Raw genomic sequence first — 25,975 nt, 5'->3', positions numbered from 1 at the left:
AGGGCCCCAGAGGCTGGAGTTTGGAATACCCCCTTCTCTTCTGTGGAGCTCAGTTTCCATGTCTGTGAAATGACAGGTGATGTCACCTCCCAGAACGGCAGTTTGAGAGAAGTAAAATCTATTGAGGCACCTTGGACACAGGAGGGGGACAGACAGCATCAACTTTTGAGGGTGCTGCAGTTACACGGCTCCAGCAGTCTGAGCCTTACCAAGACCTTTCCAGATCTGAGGGAAGCCCATGCCCAGTGTCTAGCTGGCTGGGGGAGAAACCCCTTGAGAACCCTCACTCTGTAATGCTAGGGTCTGCATTTGCTTAGGAGGCTTTGTCCCTGTCTCTCCCCTTCTGGACCAGCCTGGCTTCCTGGGCAGGCCCAAGAGTGTCCTGGGCCCAGCACTCAGAGTCAGTGCAGTCTTTAATCTGCATTCCACAGGCGTCCTCACCCCCTCCCCTACCAGGAGCTAGGAACCTGCCAGGCTTCTTACCTCTCTGCAGGAATCTCCACCCCCCCCACCAGAGGCTGCCCTCTTGGGGTAGGGGCCCAGCCCTTGAGGCCTGTCTCCTCCAGCCCAGCTAAACCAGAGAGAACTCCATCTCAGCTTCCCAAATAGGCGGTGTTCTTCCGGGCCACCAAGCTAGGCAGCTCCTGGTGGCTGGAATGCCCTGCTCCTTTCTTCTCAGCCCACCACTTCCTCCAGCCTTTCCCTCCTCTGTGCTGCAGCAGGGAGTCTTACCCCCACTTCCTTCAGGAGGGAGGTGCTCACGGGTTCCTATGGCTATGGGTCTCCAGGATTGGGCACTGAGCAGTCTGGAAAATGTCAAGTGAGGGAGGGATCCAGTCAAAGCCCCCGGGGGGCCTCTGAGCTCAGCCAGTTCTGCTGCTGCTCCCCACCTCTGGGGGGAAGGACAGGCTGGGGTTTGGATGGGTGGCCTTTTGGAGAGTAGAGTAATGGGAGCCGACTTGAACTTCCTGCGGCCTCATTCCCTGACTGGGGGCGGAGGGTAGTCTGAGCTGCTGGCCTGGGGTGCTGGGCCACAGGGGAAGGGGCTGGGAGGGATCTGGGTGAGTCTAAGGGAGGCTGATCCTGAAAAGAGGGGACGGCAGCACTAAACTGCCTTCGGGGAGTCCCCACTGTGCGCCCCTGGCACTTTCCCAGCCCCCTGGCGCGGTCGCAGGCACGGGTGGGTCAGCCTCAAAGTTGTTGGTACGGCCAGCCCGCTGCTGTTTAAATGGTGTGTTTGTTTGGAGTGGCTTAGGGAGGAAACTGGAAATGGGGGGAGCGCAGCGCCCCACTTGGCGCCACCGCTGCCGGAGGGTCCGCGTGTTAGAAGCCCCAGCTTCGCAAATGACCGAAGAAGGGTGGGCGTTGAGGAGGGAAGGCCGAAAACCAAGGTGGGGGGGGGGGTTCGGGGCCCCGGGCCGGCCGCCTCCTTTTTGCGGGGGGAGAGCAGGAGCCGCCTCTCGCAACCACTCTGCGCGCGGGGTGGGAGGGAGAGGGAGGCGAAGGGACGACAGCGTCGGGCTCCCCGCCCCCATCCCACCCGGTTCCAATATTTCGCAGAAAGGCACGCGGCTCCTAATCGGTCCTTTCCAGGCTGAGACTTAGCCGCGCGATGCCCGCGCAGGGGCGGGGGCCGCGGGCTGGGGGAGGCGCTCAGAGTCCGGAGCCGCCGAGCGAGGTGAGGAGCCCGCGTCCTCGGCTGGTGGAGCGGGCGGGCGGGCGCGCAAACCCGAGAGGCAGATATAGAAAGGGGGGCAGGTTAAAAATAACCCTCTCCGGCTGGGAAGCTCGCGCGCGCTCTCTCGCCTCGTTCGGTGCCAGAGGACTCCAGGGGAGGTGGCGTTGGGGAGGGCAGAGCGGGATTCCCCCTCCTCCGCCGGGCGGGGTGCCCGCCTGCGCGCCGCGGTTGCACGTGTGTGGGGCCGCGCGCCCGGGCCCCCTCTGCAGCCGGTCGGTGGGTGCCCCTCCCCAGGACCGGGCGCATCTGGCAGTGGCCCCCCGCCCGCAGCCTTGCGCGGCTAGAGGGAAGCGCTCTATTATTCATTATTTACGAGCGTTAATAGGTTTGAGCCACGGGGGGGGGGCGGGGGGCGTCGAGGACGCTGTGGGGACCGAAGCGTTAGGGGAAGGGGTGGGAGGGAGGGGGAAGGGCGGGGGCGGGGCTGCGCCGCGGCCTGGAGGAAGAGGTCTCGGCCTGGGGCCCTGCGAGCCGGGCGCAGCTCTCCGCCAGGTTTCTCCACACCGCAGGCCGTGGAGGTCGCTCAGGGCGCCAAGAGGGCAGCGCGAGCCTTAGATTTTGCTCTTGGCCTCTGTCCTTCGCGTCCTCGCCCTTACAGAGGCACGGGGAGGGGGCTGCGGGGACCGTACGCCCCGCCCTGCGCGCCCCTCGCCGCGGCCGCGTCCCCGCCGCAGCCCCGGCCTCATTTATCATCATCTTTGGTCAAGTGGAGTGTGCAAGGAACAGCTGCTTCACTCGGCTGACTTCCGAGGGCGGCTACGGAGAGAATCAGGGAGATGAATGATGGGGGCTGGGGGGGCCACTGCCCCCCGGGGTCCCCGCGCAGGCGAGAGGGAGGCGGGGAGCGTCCAGGGCAGCCTCCGCCTCATGGCGAGTGCAGCGCCCCCTTCCTCTCTCCTGGCGCCTGCAGCGACCGGGGACGGGGGGAGAGAGGACAGGGCCCGCCCCAGGAGAGGACTGGGCGCAGGGGGGCGCCCTTCGCCGGCGGAGAACTGGCGGGCACGCTGCCGGCGGAGCCCGAGGTCGCGGTGACCTTGCTGGGGTCAGCGGGCTGGGCTGCGTAGGCGGCGGCGCGGCGTCTTTGGTGGCGCTTTCCGGATTGGCGCAGAGGCCGGGAAACAAGGCGGGGGCGGGCGGGGGAACACAAATAGAAGGTGAAATTTTACCTGCCCCTGAGGGAGTCCTGCGGATTTTCTCCGGCAGCAGCAGGCCCTCTGCCTTTGTCTTAACACGGCTGAGACATCTGTTGCAGAGGGGCGGAGAGGCCGCAACAACCCCCACACACCCTGCGCTGCTCCCCGTTCCCCTCTGCCCCAGCCGTGCTGCAGGACACCCGGCGTCGCGTTAACCCTGCTGGCGCTGGGGCGCGCGCCCGGCACCCGCTGCCGCAGTCCACGCCTCGCGTGGGGCTTCTCGCCACCGCCCCGGATGGGGTCTTGGCGGTGGCGCCCGGTGACCCCTCCTCCACCTCGAAGAGGTGCTGAGGCGTAGGCGGGGGCGAAAAGGGTTAATGGCCTAGTCGCAGACCCTAATTGTCAGAGCCAGCCCCGCTTCGTTTCAATTACCCTAAGTAGAGGCTGAATGCGCAATTAACGAAGTCAGCTTGCCAACTGGAAAGCCGGCCCCGCTTTCACGTTGAGCAGAATACTCCACCAGCTGACTTGGACGAAGCAATTTCCTCCTCTCTCTCCCCTTTTTTCTCTCCCTCTCTCTTCCAATCCCCCTCCCTCTTTTTCTCTCTCCTTAATAATAAAATTATACCAAGCAGTTTGCGGTGTGGCAGGCGGCCAGAAAAGCGTTTCTTTAAACGCCGCCGTCTCACAATTAGGCAGCAAGAGGATTTGACACGCCGTGGCGGCCTGACAGGCGGCTTCCTCCCCTGGGTACTGGGAGGAGGGAGGGGGTGCCAATTCCCCGCTCCCCCAGGTGGAACCGGGACTGGGAGGGGCTGGCCTGCTTCGCCTCTCCGGCTGTCAGGATGGCTGCGGCGAGGGGCGGTTCCGCCTAGGCTGGGGAAGGCGGAAGGCAGCGGCATTCCACGACTTCTCTGGGAAGCTGTCGTATCCAGGAGGGAGACCTTGTTCCCCTTTCTGTTTGACAGACAGGCACTCTGAGGCACAGAGCTGTGGAGGGATCTCAGCCCTGCTGGGCGTCCTGCACAAGTCACTGGCCCACTCTGGACTTCTTCCATTAATCCCTCGGCAAAATGAGGGGGAGATTTGACCTAGAATGTGCTCTGCAAAAAGTGTCTTCTAGTGGCCCATTGCCCTTAACAGCTGGTCTTGCAGGCCAGAAGAGGGGCGTGTAGGCAGCACCACGTAGAAGCAAGTCGGAGACCCCTATCCGGTTTGCGTGGCAGACCCATGGTCCTCAAGGCACACAGGAGGGTGGCTCAGCGGGAAGCCAGGATGCAGGCAGCTCATAGATGGGGTGACTTTGCAGGATTGCCAGGGATTGGCGCCATGATGACAGAGGACACCGAACACTAGCTGCAGCAGCCAGGCCACTTGAGCTTGGGGAAGGCTCAGAGAATTTGGCAGAGGTGGGAGGTAACTGCAGGGGCCCCCATTTGCTCTTTGCAGCCCCCCAGCCCCACCCAGGCTGCTGCTTACATGGGGTGCCTTCATCCTTCCTCACATAGTTAAGCCCTCCTTCTTCCAGCCTTCCCTGATCACCTCTCCCCACCTCACAGCCTTGTGGGTGTCACTACATCTCAACACCACCATGGCAGTTGTCTGTGTGTGTGTATGTCTGCCTCTGGAGAGCAAGGGCCATGTGCTGTTTCCTGTGTGTGCCCGGCACCCAGCTCGGCCCACATCCAGACTGTAAGCTGAGCAGAAATGTGCTCCACAAGTGAACCAGTGTAGGCACCAGGGGTTCTGGAGGAGACAGCACACACTTTTGTCTCTCCTTCCTGATTGGCTATTGCATGCATCCTGGCCTCCAGGCCCCTCATCCTCAAACCTCTCTCTGGGTATCATCCCTTTGGTCTGGGTTGAGGGTTAAATGCACCCAACACAGAGCCCAGCGCTCCGATCCATCTCGTCTGTTTATTTATCCAAGCAATACTGAACGAACATTGACTCTGGGGCCATTTTCTAAGCTTGGAGCTTAGGGTCAAACAGAGGAAATCCCTGCCCTCCTCAGGCTACATTCTAGTGAGGGAGGCACATGTGAAACAGCTCATTGTACCATCAATTATATAATTACCGCTGCGTTGAGAGCCACCAAGGAGCCTGGCGGGGGACCCAGGAGAGTAGGGGTGGGGCCTTGCCCGGTGTCTGGTGTGGAATGCCACAGAGGTTCTCACAAGCTCTGGGAACCTCCAGCCTTTCCAGTCCCCCTTCTCTCTGCACCTCCTTTCCAAGGCCGCTGAGTGCCCCTCCTGTAGGGGTCTGCCCTGTCTCCCCCCTGAGCCCAGGGCACTGCTCTCCTGCATTGCTCTGCTCATCTGTGCTGGTCCCAGAGCTTCTCCTGGGCCAGGGAGCACTGTTCCTCCTGTTCTGGGTGCCATCCAGCCCATGCAGATCCCCTTTGCATCAGTTCTGTCAGCATTTGACCCCAGGAGCTTGTGATCAAATTTAGGCCACAGACAGGTTCTCTTGAATTCTCAAGTATGAAAGAAAAAATGTTATACTTGGTTGATAACATTTTCTTAAATGAGAGATATCCCTTTTTATAAAATCCTGATTTCTGTCTTTTTCAAGGGAAAAGCTCAGAAGCTTTGGCACCCTGGCCTCCCACTCTCAAGTGGCCACAGTCTGCTGGTGCTGAGAGGGGCTGCGGTCCCCCCCCTCCTTTATTTGGGAGCAGGATCGTCAGTTTGCCTCCATACCCACCTGCCCACTTCCCTGCCAGGCCTCGGGAAGATGTTCTTTGTCAAATGAATGAAGCAAAGCAGTGGCCACCCCTGATCTCCCGCTGCCTGGCCCACCCACATGTGCTCTGTGCTGCCACTCCACTGCTCCTCCTGGATATTTTCGCAGGGTTACTGTGACATTTTGTGCATTCAATAAATATTTATTGTTCTGGACAATGGGGAATAGCTGTGAACAAAACAGGCAGAAATCCTTGCTCTCATGGAACTTTTGTTCTAAAGAGGAGACCAATAATAAAGCAAGTCAAGTTTGATTACAACAAAGAAAGTCGTGGGGGGGTGCAAGAGGTGCTGTTTCAAACAGTAGTCAGGGAAGGCTTCTTGAGAAGGTAACAGAGGAGCCAAGACTTGGAGCCAGGGTAGAGAGTGGTATTTCCAGAGGTAAAAGGCTTGCCCAAGGTCACACAGTCAGCCAGCAGTCAGACAAACCCATAGGCTTGGCACCTCTGTGTTTCCACTTCCCCAGGGAAGTCAGTCATGGACTGTCCAGGCATGTGGAGTAGGGAGGACAAAGCTGGGGCCTGAGAGTCCCGTGCCTCCCGCCTCCCTTAAGTCAGCAGCCAGGCCAGGCGCGGTGGCTCACGCCTGTAATCCCAGCACTTTGGGAGGCCGAGGCAGGCGGATCACCTGAGGTTGGGAGCTCAAGACCAGCCTGACCAACATGGAGAAACCCTGTCTGTACTAAAAATACAAAATTAGCCGGGCATGGTGGCACATGCCCGTAATCCCAGCTACTCGGGAGGCTGAGGCAGGAGAATCGCTTGAACCGTAATCCCAGCTACTCGGGAGGCTGAGGCAGGAGAATCGCTTGAACCCGGGAGGTGGAGGTTGTGGTGAGCCGAGATTGCACCATTGCACTCTAACCTAGGCAACAAGAGTGAAACTTTGTCTCAAAAAAACAAACAAACAAACAAAAAAACCCAGCAGCCACACCTAGCCTATCTCATCCTTATCTTGCAGCCTCCTACAAGGGCAGGAACTCCTGGGGCTTGGGGTGGGGAGAACAGAGCTGGCTGGGAACACCTCTGTGGGGCCCATCTGGCCCCTGTGCCAGGGTCTGGGCCAGCCCCTTGGTCTTGCTAGGCCCTGGACTGATTGTGTCTGATGGCATCAGCCTGGCCTTGTCGGGGAAGGACAGGGGCTGTGTCCCCCCGCCAGCAGGACCCAGACAACTTCTTGGGCCACCAGACCCTGGCCCAGTTAACTGTCTGCGACCCAGCAATCAGCACCCCCTCCCCGCTTTTTCCCTTTTCTTCATTTTGACAGAGACACGGAGAGGTGGTGATGCTTTCTGTTCAGTGGTGAATAAAGTGATCTAAAAAAAAAAAAATTATTGTCCACAAGAGACTGATCAGTACAGAACTGATAAAATAGGTGAGCTCTTCCCAGCAGCCTCCCCTGGGGGACTTGGAATGCCTGCAGCTGCTGCGGAATCTCCTCTTGTTGTTCCCCAACACCTCACAGTGGAGGTGGGATGGCTGGCCATCTGCCCCCTCACCGCTGGACTGTGGGCCCTGCGGCCCAGGTCTCCCGGCCGCTCGATGGCTGTATCCCAGGAATCAGCACCAAGGGTCGGTGGGGTGGGATGGAGAGCAGAGCACAGCTTTAGAGTTAGGGGACCTGGGCACCTAGGCAGAGGGGCCTGGCTGTGCCTATGAACAGCAGGTGGGGCCAGGCCAGTGGGTGGGCGTGGTTAGGCCCTGCAGGGATCCCATTCAGCTGGCTTAGCAGGTCTCAGCTGTCCCCACAGCTGGGTCCCTGGAGGAGACGGTGTTGGGGGCTGTGAGGGGAGGCTCCTTAAATACCTGAAGAGTCCAGACACCTCTGCTCCCCGCTCCGCTCCGGTGCACTCTGAAGGGCCCAGAGCCCCCAGCCACACGGGGCTCCCCCAACCTCAACTGACCCTGGCTAGGGCTGCCCTTCTGCTTCTCACCCCATCACTGGCCTCCTGATATTTGGGACCCCCAGACCCTATAGAGAGGGCATGTTGGTCATTCCATGGGATTCTTCCTTGAGCATAGGAGTCCATGAATGAGGAGGGATGCATATCCAAATGTTGCCCACAGGGAGTGGTCTGGAGGGGCTCCCTGGTCCTCTGGGGTTCCTGATGTCCTAGGAGGGTCCTCCATCTGCCCCAAGCAGGCCTCTCAACCCGCGGACCCTAACCTGACCCAGAGGCTTGTGGGCACCCAACCCTCTTGTCTCGTGGGCTCCTTGGAAACTCACCCCCTTCCTCCTTTAAGCCAGGCCCGTAGCATATGGAATTGAGCCCATAGGACAGCTTTGAATCCAGTGAATGATTTCTCATTTTCACCAAGTCTCCTGTATTGATTTTTCATCACCCACAACAGATGGGAAGGCCCGAGGGGTTCCACCTTCTCCATCCCTGCCTGGACTCCCCCTCTGCCCTGTCCTCAGTTTCCAGAGCCTTGGTATACTCCTCCTTCATCCTCAGGTTCCCAGTCTGCCCCGTCCTCAGCTTCCGGTAGCCCTGGTACACTGCTCCTTCATCCTCAATTTCCCAGACCTTGACTGGGTTGGGTTTTTAAATTTTTTTCTTGCAGCTACAAATTATGAAACCAGGTCATAAAACCACCTTGGGTAAGTAGGTGGGATGGAACCAGTGGCCTCAGAGCTGCTGCTGGGGATCAGGAAGCCCCCAATCCGTTTCCTTCTCCCTCTCTTCCTGTCTCCCCCTCAGCCTCCCTCTCTCCCTCTCTCTTAGGAAAAAATTCCAGCCACCACCTCCCAGCTGGGCTCCCTGAGGAGCCATAGCAGCTCTGGCCCACACTGTGCCCATTTCCCTGACTGGGCCCTCAAGCCTGGGGTCTGAGGAGGCTTTAGGCCTAGTGACCTCTCCCTGAGGCTGCCCAGGGGACAGTAGTTGCCTTGGTGACAGCGGGCGGCTGGTGACCATCGCTGCCCATTAGTGGACCCACCTGAGGTGGGTCTGGCTGCTTAACGATGAGGACAGAATAAAAATAAAAGTGAGGACCCTGGCCTGGGGCTCAGGCCGTCACAGGCTGCAGCTCAGCCCCTTGCCCCACAGCAGCTTTGGCTTGCATCCTGCTCCAAGAGACTGTCCCTCCAAAGTGGGAGCCCCCCGCAGGGGTTCAGGACAGGGGTGTCCACCCGTGGTCCAGTCACTGCCGCTGCTGCTGAGGGCGTCCTGCATAGGTGCTTCACTGCGGATGGGCTCTGCTCTGGGGTCCTAAGCAGGGCACTTGGCCTGAACCTCACTTTTTTCTGTAAAGTGCGAGAAGGGATTAATCAAATTGTTGTTTGAGAAAGCCGCATAGAGTGGGTGTTCTGCAGCCGCCTTGCTCCCGCCCCAGCAGTCCTGTAGATTTCTGGAGGGAAAGGGCTAAGGTCTTTGCCTAAAAGAAGGGCTATGCCCTAGGTGTGCCATGCTGCCAAAGGCCTTTGAGAGCTGCTGGCCTTGCACGAGAGGGTAGCTGGGGTTTCATTTTGCCCCCACTATTTTCATGGCTTGGAGTGAGGACACCCATTGCTGTGTCAAGGGGAATCCTGGTGCCCTGGGTGCTGTGTGACTCCAGTCATGCTCCCCGCTGCGCCTGGCCTGCCTCCTCTGTCCAGCGCTGAGAAGACTTAAGCTCCAGCAACTGATTCTAAGGGTGAAGTGTTCGTGTATCTGGTGCTTAGAGGATGCACTAGACTCTGCCCCTCCTGCCTTCTAGTTTCAGCAAGAACTTTGGAGATAAGGCCTGGACCAAGTGTCTGGGAGGAGAGGCAGGTTGGGGAGAAAGGGATGGATTGGAGTGAGTGGGGACCCTCCGGGCAGTGTGGTTGAGCTGGACCATAAGGAGTGAGCCCAGTGGGTGGGGGGTGCCCTCCCCAGTCCCCACCTACCACCCCTTCTCCCTCCAGCCCAAGTCACAGGCCAAACCCACAGTCTGCCCCCTAGGCCACTTCTTCCCTGCCTCCAGGTTCAAAGGTCACCATCGCTCTGCCAGGGGGACTCTTTCTGCCCCCTCCTCTCCTAAGGCCCACCCAGCCCAGCCCAACCCAGCCCAGCCCAGCCCTGCTGCCTGCCTCTCTTCCCTTCTGTGTCCTGCCCTAATGCTCTTGAAAAGTAATCATAATCATAATAATTAATAACAACAGAGCCCATAGCAGGCCTGAGGCAGCCCTTAAAGAGGCAGTGCCCCATTTTCTCCCAGCAGAGCTGGCGGTGGGACCCGGCTGGCACTGAGAGGCGGCCTGTGCCTTTGTTCCCATCCCTCCCTTTGCCTTGGATTCCAGAGTGATGTTGGGGCGAGCATTTTTGCCTGCGTTCTCCATCAGCACTGGGCTTCTTGTGTTTTAATTGAACTGTCTTTTCTTAGCGATAGATGCTTTCACCGCATCCAGCTGCTCGTGTGTATTGGGAAACCTGCCTGTAATACAGCTTGGCTAAATTAAAAGACGCAGCAGCTGGACCGATTAAACAGGGAGGGAGGGATGCAGACGGACAGGCAGGGAGGGGATACTGGTAATAGCACCCCCTCACTGTCTCTGTCCCTCTTTAAATAATGTTTCTGGTAATGCATTTTGGAGAATGTGAAAAAAAAATAAAAAATAAAGCCGTAGAAATGTTAATGATATCCACAGGACACTCAGCAGGAAATGAGAGTGATCTGGGACTAATAAAAGCCAAAATGTAATTTGTGCAGATATACGAGGCACAGCCTTCAGAGTGGTCCTGGGTTTTGCACATTCTGGGCTCATAAACATGTGCCTGGGGAGGGCAGGGAGTGGGCGCCGTGCCCTCGGCCTGGGCACACGCTTGCCTGGGCTGCCCTGTGGCGGTCTGGCCAGGGCAGGAGCGTGAGGCTGCCCACCTGGCAGGGAGCTGCCAGACCAGAACCAAGTGCCGTCCCCAGCTCCTCTGGGTTGGCGCGTCTTGGCAGGAACCTCCTGTAATGTTTTATCTGAGCCACCAGGGTTAGGATTGAAGTGGGTCAGAAGGGCGGGCACGCAGCTTGTTGGGATGCCTGTGACAAATCCAGGGAGAGGAGCTGGAACAGAGGGAAAGCGACTTTGATGAACTGGTGGGCAGGGGCTCGCCTCATGGGAAAGTGGGCGGCGCCCACCCTAGGCTGGGTCTCCTGCATTCGTGGGCCAGGGCAAGCCGACTCCAGAAAGCAGAAGTGGTACCAGGACTGGGCTGATGGGCTTCTGGGGGCCATCTGGCTGCCCTGGGCTTGCCCTGCTCTCAGGCAGATGGAGGCCCTCTGTCCCCTTCCCTGCATCCGTCCGCAGACACTGAATGAGGAAGGCACTTCTGGTGGGGTCTGGGCCAAGGAAGAAGGGTGAATGGAGGATCCCCCCCCCCCGGTTCTCCCCCGCTCCCCACCTTTCTGCCTTTCGGCCTCTTCCCTGTTTCCCCCCACCTGACTCTGTGTGCCCCTCTCCCCCTCTCTTTGTCCCTTCCTGACCCCTTCAACAACCTGGAATCTTTGTAGCCTGAGGCAAGCCACCCCTTCCTTTTGGAGCATTTGGGAACCAGCACTGGAAAGTCCCCTATCCCCTTCTGGGCCACACAGGCCGAGCTGAGCCCCTTCTTCCTGCCTCCGGGCCAGCGGGCCAGCGTGGTTCTGGGTAAATCCCAAACCCTCTGGGACTCGGCCGATGGCCAGCCCCTCCATGTACTTCCTCCAAAACTTGGGCATTCCTCTTTCTTCCATCCCTCTTTGAGGGATCTTCTGGGGTGGCCCGGCCAGCAAGTCAGCTGGGAGAACGTTTACCCTGGATGCCGGGCGGGCAGATGCTCTGCTCTGAGAGGCTCCCACCCCAGGTCCTTTCCTGACCCAGGATTCTGCTCTGCGGGCGGGGGCAGGTTAGACCCCCACCTGAGCCCCAGCCCCTCAAATCATAACCAGACGGGCTCTTGGGTGTTGCCTGCCCCAGCCCCGACCTGCGGAGGTGAGGAGGGGCTGGCCAGGAGGGACAGGGCTGCGTCACCCCATGCGGGTGGGGCTGGGCTGTGCTCTTCCGTGGCCGTGGCCGTGGACTGCATCTCTAGCCCCATTAGTATGCACTCCCTCACTCTGGGCCACGTAATCTGTTTATGCACCTATGATATCAAAAACAGGAGGCAGGTGCTGCCGTCTTGCGTTCCTGGGAGTCAGAGGAGGGGACGTTTTATGTCTACAGTGGCTTGGCAGCCCCTAATCGACGTCTGCTAGAAGGAACAGACAGATTCCAGATGGCGTGGCAGTGATAGAGGAGGTGTGTGTGTGTGCATGCGTGTGCGTGTGTGTATGAGCATACATATGCCTGTGTGCACACGTGTGTGTGTGCTCAAGCGGCCTCCCTGGGACAGGAGCAGACCCTCCTCAGTCCCCAGCATGGCTGGGTCATGCTTGAACATGGCCACAAAGGGACTAGATTACAGGATCCAGCAGGCCCCAGGGGACGAGGGAGCGGGAATTGCTCTGCTAAATGCTTTTGAGCTGTCAGGAAGGGCTGGGAGTGGTGGGTGGGGGACACTGGGGAGGAGCTGGCGGTGGGGGTGCGGGTAGCTCCCCAGTGACCTGGCGCTGGGCAGCCGGTTTTGCCTCCCGTGTCGGTGGCTGTCCTTGGCAAGGCTCAGCTGCAGGCAGTGTGGGAGCGGGAATTACAGAGCACACCTCCCTGACACAGAAGTTGTCAATATGCGCACAGCTGGTAGGGAGGCTCAGGCGAAGGGGGGAATATTAAGAGCTGCGTGGGGGAGCAGGCAGGGTGGGGAGGTGGGTGGGAGGGTGCTTTCTGAGGCAAAAGGAAGTGGCCCATCTGAATCGCTCATCCTCTGCCTCCTCCTTGCCTGTCCTCCCTCCCTCCCTCCCTCCCTTTTTCTTTTCACAGATAACCAGCCCGAGTCATGCAGTCTTTTCGAGAAAGGTGTGGTTTCCATGGCAAACAACAGAACTACCAGCAGACCTCGCAGGAAACATCACGCCTGGAGAATTACAGGCAGCCGAGTCAGGCCGGGCTAAGCTGCGACCGGCAGCGGCTACTCGCCAAGGAATATTATAACCCGCAGCCTTACCCGAGCTATGAGGGTGGCGCTGGCACGCCCTCTGGCACAGCGGCTGCAGTGGCCGCTGACAAATACCACCGAGGCAGCAAGGCCCTGCCCACGCAGCAGGCCCTGCAGGGGAGGCCGGCTTTCCCTGGCTATGGCGTCCAGGACAGCAGCCCCTACCCGGGCCGCTATGCTGGTGAGGAGAGCCTGCAGGCTTGGGGTGCCCCACAGCCACCACCCCCACAGCCGCAGCCCATACCAGCGGGGGTGACCAAGTATGATGAGAACTTGATGAAAAAGACAGCAGTGCCCTCCAGCAGGCAGTATGCAGAGCAGGGCGCCCAGGTGCCCTTTCGGACTCACTCCCTGCACGTCCAGCAGCCACCGCCACCCCAGCAGCCCCTGGCATACCCCAAGCTCCAAAGGCAGAAGCTGCAGAACGACATTGCCTCCCCTCTGCCCTTCCCCCAGAGTACCCACTTTCCTCAGCATTCCCAGTCCTTCCCTACCTCCTCCACTTACTCCTCCTCTGTCCAGGGCGGTGGGCAGGGTGCCCACTCCTATAAGAGTTGCACGGCGCCGACTGCCCAGCCCCATGACAGGTCACTGACCGCCAGCTCTGGCCTGGCCCCAGGGCAGCGGGTCCAGAATCTTCACGCCTATCAGTCGGGCCGCCTCAGCTATGACACCAGCAGCAGCAGCAGCAGCAGCAGCAGCAGCAGCAGCAGCAAGCCCTTCAGAGCCGGCACCATGCCCAGGAAACCCTCCATTACCAAAACCTTGCCAAGTATCAGCACTACGGGCAGCAAGGCCAGGGCTACTGCCAGCCGGACGCAGCTGTCCGGACCCCAGAGCAGTACTACCAGACCTTCAGCCCTAGCTCTAGCCACTCACCCGCCCGCTCCGTGGGCCGCTCGCCTTCCTACAGCTCCACGCCGTCGCCACTGATGCCAAACCTGGAGAACTTTCCCTACAGCCAGCAGCCGCTCAGCACTGGGGCCTTCCCTGCGGGGATCACTGACCACAGCCACTTCATGCCCCTGCTCAATCCCTCCCCAACGGATGCCACCAGCTCCGCAGACACCCAGGCTGGCAACTGCAAGCCCCTTCAGAAGGACAAGCTCCCCGAGAACCTGCTGTCGGATCTCAGCCTGCAGAGCCTCACGGCGCTGACCTCGCAGGTGGAGAACATCTCCAACACCGTCCAGCAGCTGCTACTCTCCAAGGCTGCCGTGCCGCAAAAGAAAGGTGTCAAGAATCTCGTGTCCAGGACGCCAGAGCAGCACAAAAGCCAGCACTGCAGCCCTGAAGGCAGTGGCTACTCGGCCGAGCCCGCAGGCACACCTCTGTCAGAGCCGCTGAGCAGCACGCCACAGTCCACGCATGCAGAGCCACAGGAGGCCGACTACCTGAGCGGCTCCGAGGACCCACTGGAGCGCAGCTTTCTCTACTGCAACCAGGCCCGTGGCAGCCCTGCCAGGGTCAACAGCAACTCGAAGGCCAAGCCCGAATCCGTGTCCACCTGTTCCGTGACCTCTCCTGATGACATGTCCACCAAATCTGACGACTCTTTCCAGAGCCTGCACAGCAGTCTCCCACTCGACAGCTTCTCGAAGTTCGTGGCGGGTGAGCGGGACTGTCCGCGGCTGCTGCTCAGCGCCCTGGCACAGGAGGACCTGGCCTCCGAGATCCTGGGGCTGCAGGAAGCCATTGGTGAGAAGGCCGACAAAGCTTGGGCTGAAGCACCCGGCCTAGCCAAGGACAGCAGCAAGCCACCCTTCTCGCTGGAGAACCACAGCGCCTGCCTGGACCCTGTGGCCAAGAGTGCGTGGCCCCGGCCTGGGGAGCCAGAGGCCCTGCCTGACTCCTTGCAGCTGGACAAGGGCGGCAATGCCAAGGACTTCAGCCCAGGGCTGTTTGAAGACCCTTCTGTGGCCTTCGCTACCCCTGACCCCAAAAAGACAACTGGTCCTCTCTCCTTTGGCACCAAGCCCACCCTTGGGGCTCCTGCTCCAGACCCTACCACAGCAGCTTTTGACTGTTTCGCGGACACGACCGCTGCCAGCTCAGCGGACAGTGCCAACCCCTTTGCCTGGCCAGAGGAAAACCTGGGGGATGCTTGTCCCAGGTGGGGATTGCACCCTGGCGAGCTCACCAAGGGCCTGGAGCAAGGTGGGAAGGCCTCAGATGGCGTCAGCAAAGGGGAGACTCATGAGGCTTCGGCCTGCCTGGGCTTCCAGGAGGAGGACCCCCCTGGGGAGAAGGTGGCCTCGTTGCCCGGGGACTTCAAGCAGGAGGAGGCGGGTGGGGTGAAGGAGGAGGCAGGTGGGCTGCTGCAGTGCCCCGAGGTAGCCAAGGCTGACCGGTGGCTGGAGGACAGCCGGCACTGCTGTTCTACCGCCGACTTCGGGGACCTCCCACTGCTGCCGCCCACCAGCAGGAAGGAGGACCTGGAAGCTGAGGAGGAGTACTCCTCCCTGTGTGAGCTCCTGGGCAGCCCCGAGCAGAGGCCCGGCATGCAGGACCCGCTGTCACCCAAGGCCCCACTCATCTGCACCAAGGAGGAGGTGGAGGAGGTGCTAGACTCCAAGGCTGGCTGGGGCTCTCCGTGCCACCTCTCAGGGGAGTCCGTCATCCTGCTGGGCCCGACCGTGGGCACCGAGTCAAAGGTCCAGAGCTGGTTTGAGTCCTCTCTGTCCCACATGAAGCCAGGTGAAGAGGGGCCCAATGGGGAGCGAGATCCGGGGGATTCCACCACCTCGGACGCCTCTCTGGCCCAGAAGCCCAACAAGCCTGCTGTGCCCGAGGCACCCATTGCGAAGAAAGAGCCTGTGCCACGGGGCAAAAGCTTACGGAGCCGTCGGGTGCACCGGGGGCTCCCCGAGGCCGAGGACTCCCCATGCAGGGCACCAGCGCTGCCCAAAGACCTCTTGCTCCCTGAATCCTGCACGGGGCCCCCACAGGGACAGATGGAAGGGGCCGGAGCCCCAGGCCGGGGGGCCTCAGAAGGGCTTCCCAGGATGTGTACCCGTTCTCTCACGGCCCTGAGTGAGCCCCGCACACCTGGGCCTCCAGGCCTGACCACCACCCCTGCACCCCCAGACAAACTGGGGGGCAAGCAGCGAGCCGCCTTTAAGTCGGGCAAGCGAGTGGGGAAGCCCTCACCCAAGGCCGCCTCCAGTCCCAGCAACCCAGCCGCCCTGCCTGTGGCCTCCGACAGCAGCCCAATGGGCTCCAAGACCAAGGAGACGGACTCGCCCAGCACGCCTGGCAAGGACCAGCGCTCCATGATCCTTCGGTCGCGCACCAAAACCCAGGAGATCTTCCACTCCAAGCGGCGGAGGCCCTCTGGGGGCCGGCTCCCCAACTGCCGTGCCACCAAGAAGCTCCTTGACAACAGCCACTTGCCCACCACATTCAAGGTCTCTGGCAGCCCCCAGAAGGAGGGCAGGGTGAGCCAGCGGGCAAGGGTCCCCAAACCTGGTGCAGGCAGCAAGCTCTCTGACCGGCCCCTCCATGCACTCAAAAGGAAGTCAGCCTTCATGGCACCGGTCCCCACCAAGAAGCGGAACCTGGTCTTGCGGAGCCGCAGTAGCAGCAGCAGCAATGCCAGTGGCAATGGGGGAGATGGGAAGGAGGAGAGGCCTGAGAGTTCCCCCACCCTCTTCAAGAGGATGTCTTCTCCCAAGAAAGCCAAGCCCACCAAGGGCAATGGTGAGCCCGCCACAAAACCCCCACCCCCGGAGACCCCCGACGCCTGCCTCAAGCTCGCCTCTCGGGCGGCCTTCCAGGGGGCCATGAAGACCAAGGTGCTGCCGCCCCGGAAGGGCCGGGGCCTGAAGCTGGAAGCCATTGTGCAGAAGATCACCTCGCCCAGCCTCAAGAAGTTCGTATGTAAAGCGCCAGGGGCCTCTCCTGGTAATCCTCTGAGCCCATCCCTTCCCGAGAAAGACCGTGGGCTCAAGGGTGCTGGGGGCAGCCCAGTGGGGGTGGAAGAAGGCCTGGTAAATGTGGGCACCGGGCAGAAGCTCCCAGCTGCTTCTGGGGCCGATCTGTTATGCAGAAATCCAACCAACAGATCCTTAAAAGGCAAACTCATGAACAGTAAGAAACTGTCTTCGACTGACTGTTTCAAAACTGAGGCCTTCACATCCCCAGAGGCCCTGCAGCCCGGGGGGACTGCCCTGGCGCCTAAGAAGAGGAGCCGAAAAGGCCGGGCAGGGGCCCTTGGACTCTCCAAAGGCCCACTGGAGAAGCGGCCCTATCTTGGCCCAACTCTGCTCCTGACTCCCCGAGACAGGGCCAGTGGCACACAAGGGGCCAGCGAGGACAACTCTGGTGGAGGCGGCAAGAAGCCAAAGATGGAGGAGCTGGGCCTGGCCTCCCAGCCCCCCGAGGGCCGGCCCTGCCAGCCCCAGACAAGGGCACAGAAACAGCCAGGCCACACCAACTACAGCAGCTATTCCAAGCGGAAGCGCCTCACTCGGGGCCGGGCCAAGAACACCACCTCTTCACCCTGTAAGGGGCGTGCCAAGCGACGACGGCAGCAGCAGGTGCTGCCCCTGGATCCCGCAGAGCCTGAAATCCGCCTCAAGTACATTTCCTCTTGCAAGCGGCTGAGGTCAGACAGCCGGACCCCCGCCTTCTCACCCTTCGTGCGGGTGGAGAAGCGAGACGCCTTCACCACTATATGCACTGTTGTCAACTCCCCTGGAGATGCCCCCAAGCCCCACAGGAAGCCTTCCTTTTCTGCCTCCTCTTCCTCATCCTCATCCTCCTTCTCCTTGGATGCAGCCGGGGCCTCCCTGGCCACGCTCCCTGGAGGCTCCATCCTGCAGCCACGGCCCTCCTTGCCCCTCTCCTCCACGATGCACTTGGGGCCTGTGGTTTCCAAGGCCCTGAGTACCTCTTGCCTTGTTTGCTGCCTCTGCCAAAACCCGGCCAACTTCAAGGACCTTGGGGACCTCTGTGGGCCCTACTACCCTGAACACTGCCTCCCCAAAAAGAAGCCAAAACTCAAGGAGAAGGTGCGGCCAGAAGGCACCTGTGAGGAGGCCTCGCTGCCACATGAGAGAACACTCAAAGGTCCCGAGTGCGCAGCTACCACCGCTGCCGGGAAGCTCCCCAGGCCTGACGGCCCAGCCGACCCGGCCAAGCAGGGCCCACTGCGCACCAGTGCCCGGGGCCTGTCCCGGAGGCTGCAGAGTTGCTACTGCTGTGATGGCCGGGAGGATGGGGGCGAGGAGGCAGCCCCAGCTGACAAGGGCCGCAAACACGAGTGCAGCAAGGAGGCCCCAGCAGAGCCCGGCGGGGAGGCCCAGGAACACTGGGTGCACGAGGCCTGTGCTGTGTGGACCGGCGGCGTCTACCTGGTGGCTGGGAAGCTCTTTGGGCTGCAGGAGGCCATGAAGGTGGCCGTGGACATGGTAAGAGGCCAGCCCAGCCAGGGTGGGGAGTGTGGGGTTCCAAAGGACAGGCAGGCAGACAGGCAGTTGGGGGAGCCCCTTGTCTCTCTAGTGCTACAGTGTGGGCCAAATGTGTCTGCAGTCTTGGGATGATCTGCAGAGTCCTGAGCCTCTCCGGGGTGTGTGGGGGAAGTGGAGGCACCTGGCTGGCTAAGGCAGGTCACACTCGCCTACCCTGTCCCAGGAGACTTCCCACTGGGGCCCCTATGCCCAGCCACCGCCACTCTCCCACTCACCTGGCATCTTCAGGCTCCAGCCCCACCCAGAGTCCACTGGGCCCCTCCCCATGCTGCCACCGGAGATGCCGAGGCCCAGAGAACACGAGGACTCCCAAGATTGAACGTCAGGACAGCCCTGGGCGGTGCAAAAGCAAGTTGCCCACCCTCTGTTCCTGTCTCCGTTGCCTCTGGGATGGAGCTAGGGGCTCAGGGGAAGACCCTCCCCAGCGACACAGGCTTGGTACATGGACCCAGTCACAGGGTTCCTCCCTCTGCAGGACAGTCCACGGGGTCACACAGTCACAACAGGCAGAGCGGGGCAGACCCGGACCCTCTTGCCATGGCTCTGAGAGCAGCTTTGGAAGCCGTAGTCACTGAACGCCAATGTGAGAGAGGGAACTCTGGGGCCGTGCCGCCATGCACCTTTGGGGCTGTGACCTGCCCTCTCTGTGCCTCCGTCCCCCTCGCCCCTAACATGGGTGTGAGGGTGCCCATGGAGGAGGGTCGGGAGGGTTAAAGGAAGGCACCTCCGAGCCCACCAAGCACAGCAGCCTTGTGACAGTAGGTGCAGAGGGGCCTGGTGGCTCTGGTGACAGCGGGCTGATGTTCTTAGTGGTGTCACCACTTCCCCAGTACCATATGGTACCTCTGTGCCCTTCTGAGGGAGGGGCCAGTGGGGGCGGTGGGATCCTCCTCTCCCCCGGGGCCATGCTCCTGCCCCACATTCAGCCCGGACTCCACTGCCTCATCCAGACTTCCATGGAGTGACGCTCCCGGCGCTGTGTGATGGCTCTCAGTGGGGCCGCCTGCAGCCTTCTCTGAGTGGCCCTTGCCCTGAGTCCCGTCCCCTCCACTCCTTCCTTCAGCCCGCTATGTGCAGCTGAGGTCACAGGGGAGCCAGACGCTGGGGACAAACACTGCCTGCATCTGAGTGATTCAGTGACCTGGCCGAGTGGCCACAGCAAGTGGCTTCACCCCTCCGCCTGCCCAGCCTCCTCCCCCATCGCTGTGCTGCCCAGCTGCTCCTCGCAGTACACCCCTGCAGCCCCTCTGAGCAACCCCTGCTCCTAATAGTTGCCGTAATGTTGCCTGGCCAAACCAAGGTCCTGGTGGGGCCCACTGTGTTTGCCGCCCACGCCTCCTAGTGTGTCTTGAGCACCTGCTTCCCACTGCCCATGGGGATGGCCAGAGACCTTCTCCACACCCAGACGCCCTGCCCACCTCACTCCACCCTCCACCTCAGAGGAAGGCTCGCCCGGACAGGACACCTGCAGCTTCCTGGTGCCACAGGCCTTGCTTGCCCAGCAGATGGTGGCCTTGGGCCTCTTCCCTCTCCCTTTCCCAGTTACAGTGATGTTTTGCCTCTCTCTCTTTCTCTCTCTCTCTCTCTCCCTCCCCCTCCCTCCCTCCCTCCCTCCCTCTCTCATTCATTCATTCATTACTGGTTCCTTCCCAGCGCCTTGAAACAGGTTCAGGTCTCTCCCGTCATCTAAAAATGACCCTCAGATCACCAGCCCCAGCTGGCTGCCACCTCCCCTGCTTCACAGCCCCATTCCTGAAAGCCTTGTCCCCACGGCGTCCTCGGTCAAGCAGCCTCACCACGAACTGCCTTCATGCTCCCTGACACTCACGTCCCACAAGGCTAGGATTGGGTCGTCTCCACATTCCCTGCAGCCAGCACTGGCTGGCCGAAGGGAGGAGGGGTCAGCCCTGAGCACCGAGCGCCCCATCCTGCCCCCGGCGCTTGGGTGTCTTACCGCCCATGCACACACAAGGTCCTGCTGGACTCAGGAGACGGTGTGTGCTGGAGAGGCGCTAGCTCCCCCGTGCCACACGGGGGCTGGAACTCGCCAGCCCAGCCCATGCCTGTCCATTGCGCCATGCTCCAGAAATGGCCTGACAGCCTGCATGACTGGGGCTGCCCCGGGAAGGTTGGAACCAGGAACACCCTGCCAGAGAGATGGGACATCCTGGAAGAATGGGCAGGGTCGGGGGCTTCCCAGGGTCACTTTTGGCTCAGCACCCCTTCCTGCCTCAGTGGCTTGGGGACACCACGCTCCTTGGACCCCGATTCAAATCTCAGCTCTGCTGAGGGCTGGTTCCATAGCTCCAGGCGAGTCACGCATCCTCTGAGAACCTCACAATGTCAAACCATGTTAGCAGGATTGTGGGGTTCTGTGGATCACGTGGGACCTGTCTGGTATGTGGAAGGGGTTTGGGGTGCAGCTGCGTCCCCGGCCCCAGCACTGCCACACCACCCCTTGGTACCTTGACTTCACTTTTGTGCTCTGGAGGGCAGAACCTCTCAGCCAGCCCTCGTGGAGGCCTCATCGATAGCCTTTTCCCTCGATGGCCCTTTCTGGGAGCTGCCCCCGCCTGCTGTCTCTGAGCCCTGCCTGCCCCTCCCCCAAAACCACCATAGACCCCTACCTCCTATCCAGATGGGGCCTGGTCATGGAATGCTTGGGGTGAGAGGAACCCGTAGCAGGCTCCGGGCATCATTTGGGGGCTGGGTGGTGTCTGCAGAGGCCCCACCTGTGGCAGGGTTTACATGCTGCAGCCCCTGCGCTCCTCTTGGGTAGCTGGGGTCAGAAGGGCCTGAGGCCTCACTCTCTGCATCTCAGTTTCTTCACATCTAAAATGCTATTCAAATGCCTGCCTGAGGGTGGTTGGGGCCTCCATGCAGTAAGTGGAGAGAAGCCTTCAGCCAGAGGACCCCCATAAACCTTAAACATCCAGACTTGAGGGCCACTCACAGACAGCGGCCGGCTTGTGTTTCATCATCCCTTTTGGGTCAGCAATTGGGGACACTGGACCCTAGATCCCCAGGAGGCCATCCCAGACCAGGCAGGAAGAAGGCCTCAACCCTGAACTGAAAACCTGAAATTCTCGAACAAACCCCAGACCCCACTCCCAGTGTGGGCAGCGGGGAGGGGAGTGTTCTGACATTTCTCAGCTGCTGTGGGGGGGATGCAGCGCCCACCCTGAGCATGTGGGGTCCTGTGGGCCCCTGCTCCAGCCTGGAGCCAGCTGTGGGGGTCAGAGACCAGCCTGGAGCCCTCCGGCAGGTTACTCAGCCTCTGCTGTCATTGGTAACCTGGGTAAAATAACAGTAATCCCATCACAAGGTTGCTGTGGGCATGAGGCGTCCGGCCATGCCTGGCACATAGGAAGCTATTGTCATTTGTTTCACTGGCTTTGCGCCTGGGCACAGGCCGCCGCCCTTCTGCTGGCTTCTCTACCTCACCCCCTGCCCCCAGCACGGTGGCGCTGTGGCTCTGGCACCTGGTGACTTCTCCCTCCCCGGCCTCAGGTTTGCTTCACTCTTCCAAGGGCCTTCTTGGTGTGACTGTCCTGTCCTGGCCACGTCCACTCCAAGCAGCTGGTCCAGGTGTGGGGCAGGCCTCAAGCTCAGCAGAGGACAGTTTTGAGACTTAGAGGAGGACGGCATCAGATTTACATGAAGTCAGCATCTCAAGGGATTACCACGTCACCGCCTCCTCTCACAGGTCTGAGAGCCGGTCCCCTGGAGGGTGCAGGTCTCATGCTAGGTAAAACAGTCCCAGCCTAGCTTCAGTGCGCCTGCTGCCAGAAAGGGTAGAAAACCATGCTGATGCCTTCACTGTTGCCTGGAATGGGAAGCCTCAGTTTCACCGTCATCTGTAAAGTGAGATTAATGAAAGGGGCCCACAGAGGGCTGTTAGAGCCAGTGGGCTGGGCGCGGTAGCCACACCTGTAATCCCAGCACTTTGGGAGGCCTAGGCAGGCAGATCACCTGAGGTCAGGAGTTTGAGACCAGCCTGGCCAACACGGTGAAACTCCATCTCTACTAAAAATACAAAAATTAGCTGGGCGTGGCGGCACATGCCTGTAATCCCAGCTACTCGGGAGGCTGAGGCAGGAGAATCACTTAAACACAGGAGGTGGAGGTTGCAGTGAGCCGAGACCATGCCCTTGCATTCCAGCCTGGGCGACAGAGCAAAACTGTCCACCCCCCCCAAAAAAAAAGAATGAGCCAGTGGACAAGGACACACACCACACCCAGCACGCAGAAGGCATGCAGCAGATGCTGACTGGTAGCTACAGCCATGGTGGTAACTGGCATCACTGGCCCAAGGGGTCCCCTACCCAATGTACCAGTCCAGGGGGTGCTAAATGACCCATGCTTGTGGGCATGTGCACCCCAGTGCTGAATCTCCTTCTGGGAGATTTTCAGGCACCATTTGGAGACGGGAGGCGAGGGCCACAGCTGGCCGGCCAGCCTGTAAGGCTTTTTTTTTTTTTTTTTTGAGACAGGGTCTCACTCTGTTGCCCAGGCTGGAGTACAGGCAGTGGCGTAATCTCAGCTCACTGCAGCCTCGACCTCCCAGGCTCCAGCAATCCTCCCACCTAATCCTCCTGAGTTGCTGGTACTACAGGCGCACACCACCACCCCTCACTGTTTTTTGCAGAGACAGTTTCACCATGTTGCCCAGGCTGGTCTCAAACTCCTAGACTCAGGCGATCCTCCCACCTTGGCCTCCCAGAGTGCTGGGATTATAGGCATGAGCCACTGCACTCGGCCTACCAGCCTGTAAAGCTTGAGGGCTAGGCTCCAACTGGAGACTCACTTGCCTTTCCTTTCTCTTCATCAGACGTGTTCCAGCTGCCAAGAAGCCGGGGCCACCATTGGGTGCTGCCACAAAGGATGCATCCACACGTACCACTACCCGTGTGCCAGCGATGCAGGTACGAGCCCGCCCGGGAACAGGAGGGCATTGGAGCCCATCCAAACAGTCCAGGGGGACCCTGGGCACAGCTCCCCAAACCCAGGCCCCATCTCACTCTTCAGTTTCCCTCCTCTCTTGCCCCAGCAATTCTTTATCTTTCTGTCCACCTAGACCTCTGCTGGGCAATGCCAGGGGCATGGAAATGACGCATTCCCCAGTCACCTGCTTGAGGAGTGCCCAGAGCAGTGAGCGAAGATAGAGGTGTAAATTACAATGTGGAATGCTGTCTGTGGAACGGTCATTGCCAAGGGGTGGGGAGGATCTCAGGCCTCAGAGAGAAAGGGGCATTGGGGGTTGGGCCTTTGAAGGATGAGTAGGAGTTCACTGAGCAGAGACAAGGGGAAAGGCACTACTACGACAGCAAAAACCAAATGAGTTGGGGGTGATGAGGTTCAAAACAGAGACTGAGACCCATGATCTCCTGTTGGCCACAAGGAGCAATTGTGGAAGCTTTGAAGCAGGGTAACGGGGTCTGGAGGTAGGCCCAGGCTGCCTTCATCTTCCCCCCAAGTCCCTCCTCTCACTCACGCATTCATTTGTTCCACAAGCATTTATTAAGCCCCCACTATCACTGGGCACACAGAGTGACACTGCATGGACTGGAGCTACCCAAGAGCCCTTACCTTTATCGACCAGGTGGGGAAACTGAGGCTCAGAGACATTCCTTATTTCATCCAGAGAAAGCAGTTGCTTATGGTACAATATTAGTCATTGGTGACAACAATGTTTTGGGAGATTTGGGGCCAACTTTGGCCTGGATTCAAACCCTAGTGGTGGTGGGGGTTTTCGTTTTTGTTTGAGACAGGGTCTTGCTCTGTCACCCAAGCTAGAGTGCAGGGGTGCAGTCATGGCTCACTGCAGCCTTAACCTCCTGGGCTCAATCATCCTCCCACCTCAGCCTCCCGAGCAGCTGAGACCACAGATGTGCGCAGCCATGCTGGCGCCTAGTAGTGTGTTTTTATTTATTTATTTATTTATTTATTTATTTTTGAGACGGAGTCTCACTCTGTCTCCAGGCTGGAGTGCAGTGGTGCGATCTTGGCTCACTGCAACCTCTGTTTCCTGGGTTCAAGCGATTCTCCTGGCTCAGCCTCCCAAGTAGCTGGGACTACAGGCGTGTGCCACCATGCTCAGCTAATTTTTGTATTTTTAGTAGAGACGGGGTTTCACCATGTTGGACAGGATGGTCTCGATCTCTTGACCTCATGATCTGCCCGCGTCATCCTCCGAAAGTGCTGGGATTACAGGTGTGAGCCACTGCGCCCGGCCCCTAGCAGTGTTTTTAATGTGTGGTCTTGAGCAAGTTGGTCAGTATCTCTGCACGCAGTTTCCCCACCTGTATGATGGAGATGATAATAGCCTCTTCTGTGCAGAGCTGCTGGGAGGAGAGTGAAATAGTGAACACTACCCACACAGTGCTGCCTCAGTCCTATTTTGGGTCCAACCTCTGTGACCTCTCCCCTGTACCCTCAGTCCCTCCCAACTCTGGCCTGGAAAGAGGTGAAGTCATAACCCACCTCCCAGTGGACAGAGCCCAGGTCTCCCAGGCTCCCATCACTCTCCCAGCAGCCCCACCTACTGCCTCCCCTCCTCACCTGATGCCCTGCTGGCTTTGCCTGGACAGGGGACCACAGCCTGTACCCCGCCTGCCTGCTGGGTCCCCGGCCAGTGTCAGCCCAGCGGAGCTGCCCCAGGGAGGACACAGAGGACTCCCGGGTGCTGACAGTTCCTTGGCGGGGGCTGAGCTGCCCACACCCAGTGGGGAGGGGGCTTGCTGGAGCGGGGTCGTGGAGGATTCTCACTGGCTCCACCTTCCCACTTTGAGCAGTGTGAGCCAGAGTTTAACATGGACCCTGACACTTGCCCAGGCATGTGGCCGCACTCCTCTTAATAGCTGCCACGAGTCGCATTCTTCCTTCCACAGTGAGTAACTTAGCGCCAGCTCCACTCCCAGTCCTGCGACAGGCCCATGTTGTTTCCAGCCATCTTCACAGATTGGCTTCCTCACCCACAGCACACAGCATGGCGTGGACAGTCCCAGGACTTAATGCCCTGGCTTTCTTGCTCCATGTCTATGTTCTTTCCCCTACCCCAGCACTGCCCAGCCCCCCAAGGGGCTCACCCTTGAGTGGGACAGACAGCAAAATCGTGGTTCTTGGCCACATTTAGGAAGACCAGACAGGAAGTAGAGAGTATGCACTGTGGGAGAGGTTCATCCTGTCTGAACCAGGAAGAAATCTACGAAGACTTCTGGGAGGAGGTGACATTTAAGCCAGGCCTCAAAAAATCGGGGGAGCTGGGCAGAAACTGTTCAGTGGTGGGACTTATATACTAGGCTTTGAGCAAGAGAACTTTTGTTTCAGATAAAATCCTAGAAGCATTCCTCATATAACAGGGATCCCTGTAGCGCCATGAAGATTGAGGCAGGAAAGGGACTGGGAATGCTGTAAATGGAGACATACACCTCAGAATGGGACTGCCATGGCACAGAATCCACGGGACTTGATGATGAGGGAGAGGGAGGTGGCAAGCCTGATTGCCCAGCTTCCCCATGAAGGGGAGAAGTAGGGTGCGGACGTGCAAATGGAGTTATTAGCTGCTGCTGCAGAGCTACTGGCCCTTCCAGACCCAGCTTCATTTCTCCAGCGCCAGCCCTTCATTATTACTCAAAAGGGCGTGAGTTGGCTGCAGACTCTGCTGGGAGCAGGATGATCTAGGGTGGCCTCAGCTGGACCAGCTTGCCTTTGCTTCATGCAGTCTCTCATCCTCCAGCAGGCTGGCCTGGGTACGTCCTCATGGCGGCAGCAGGGCTCTGAGAGAGTGGAGGTCACAGGGCCTCTCACAGCCTAGGTCCTGGACTTCACCACGTTCTGTTAGCCAAAGCAGATCCCAAGTCCAG

At 59.8% G+C, this 25,975-nt stretch overlaps 1 protein-coding gene across 1 annotated transcript in view; it reads left to right on the top strand.

Moving 5' to 3' along the window:
* Positions 1 to 25,975, top strand: part of RAI1 (retinoic acid induced 1) — a 130,078-nt gene that overhangs the window by 99,302 nt on the left and 4,801 nt on the right. The window contains 3 exon segments of the mRNA XM_033196529.1: positions 12,465 to 13,311; positions 13,314 to 18,050; positions 22,942 to 23,035. Coding sequence (XP_033052420.1) covers positions 12,481 to 13,311; positions 13,314 to 18,050; positions 22,942 to 23,035 — 5,662 coding nt within the window. The 5' untranslated portion in view covers positions 12,465 to 12,480.

The sequence above is a fragment of the Trachypithecus francoisi genome, unplaced genomic scaffold (assembly GCF_009764315.1).
Source record: "Trachypithecus francoisi isolate TF-2019V2 unplaced genomic scaffold, Tfra_2.0 Contig01665, whole genome shotgun sequence".
NCBI classification, from domain to species: Eukaryota; Metazoa; Chordata; class Mammalia; order Primates; family Cercopithecidae; genus Trachypithecus; species Trachypithecus francoisi.
The sequence above is the reverse complement of the archived record's forward strand: the minus strand, read 5'-3'. Positions and strand labels throughout refer to the sequence as shown.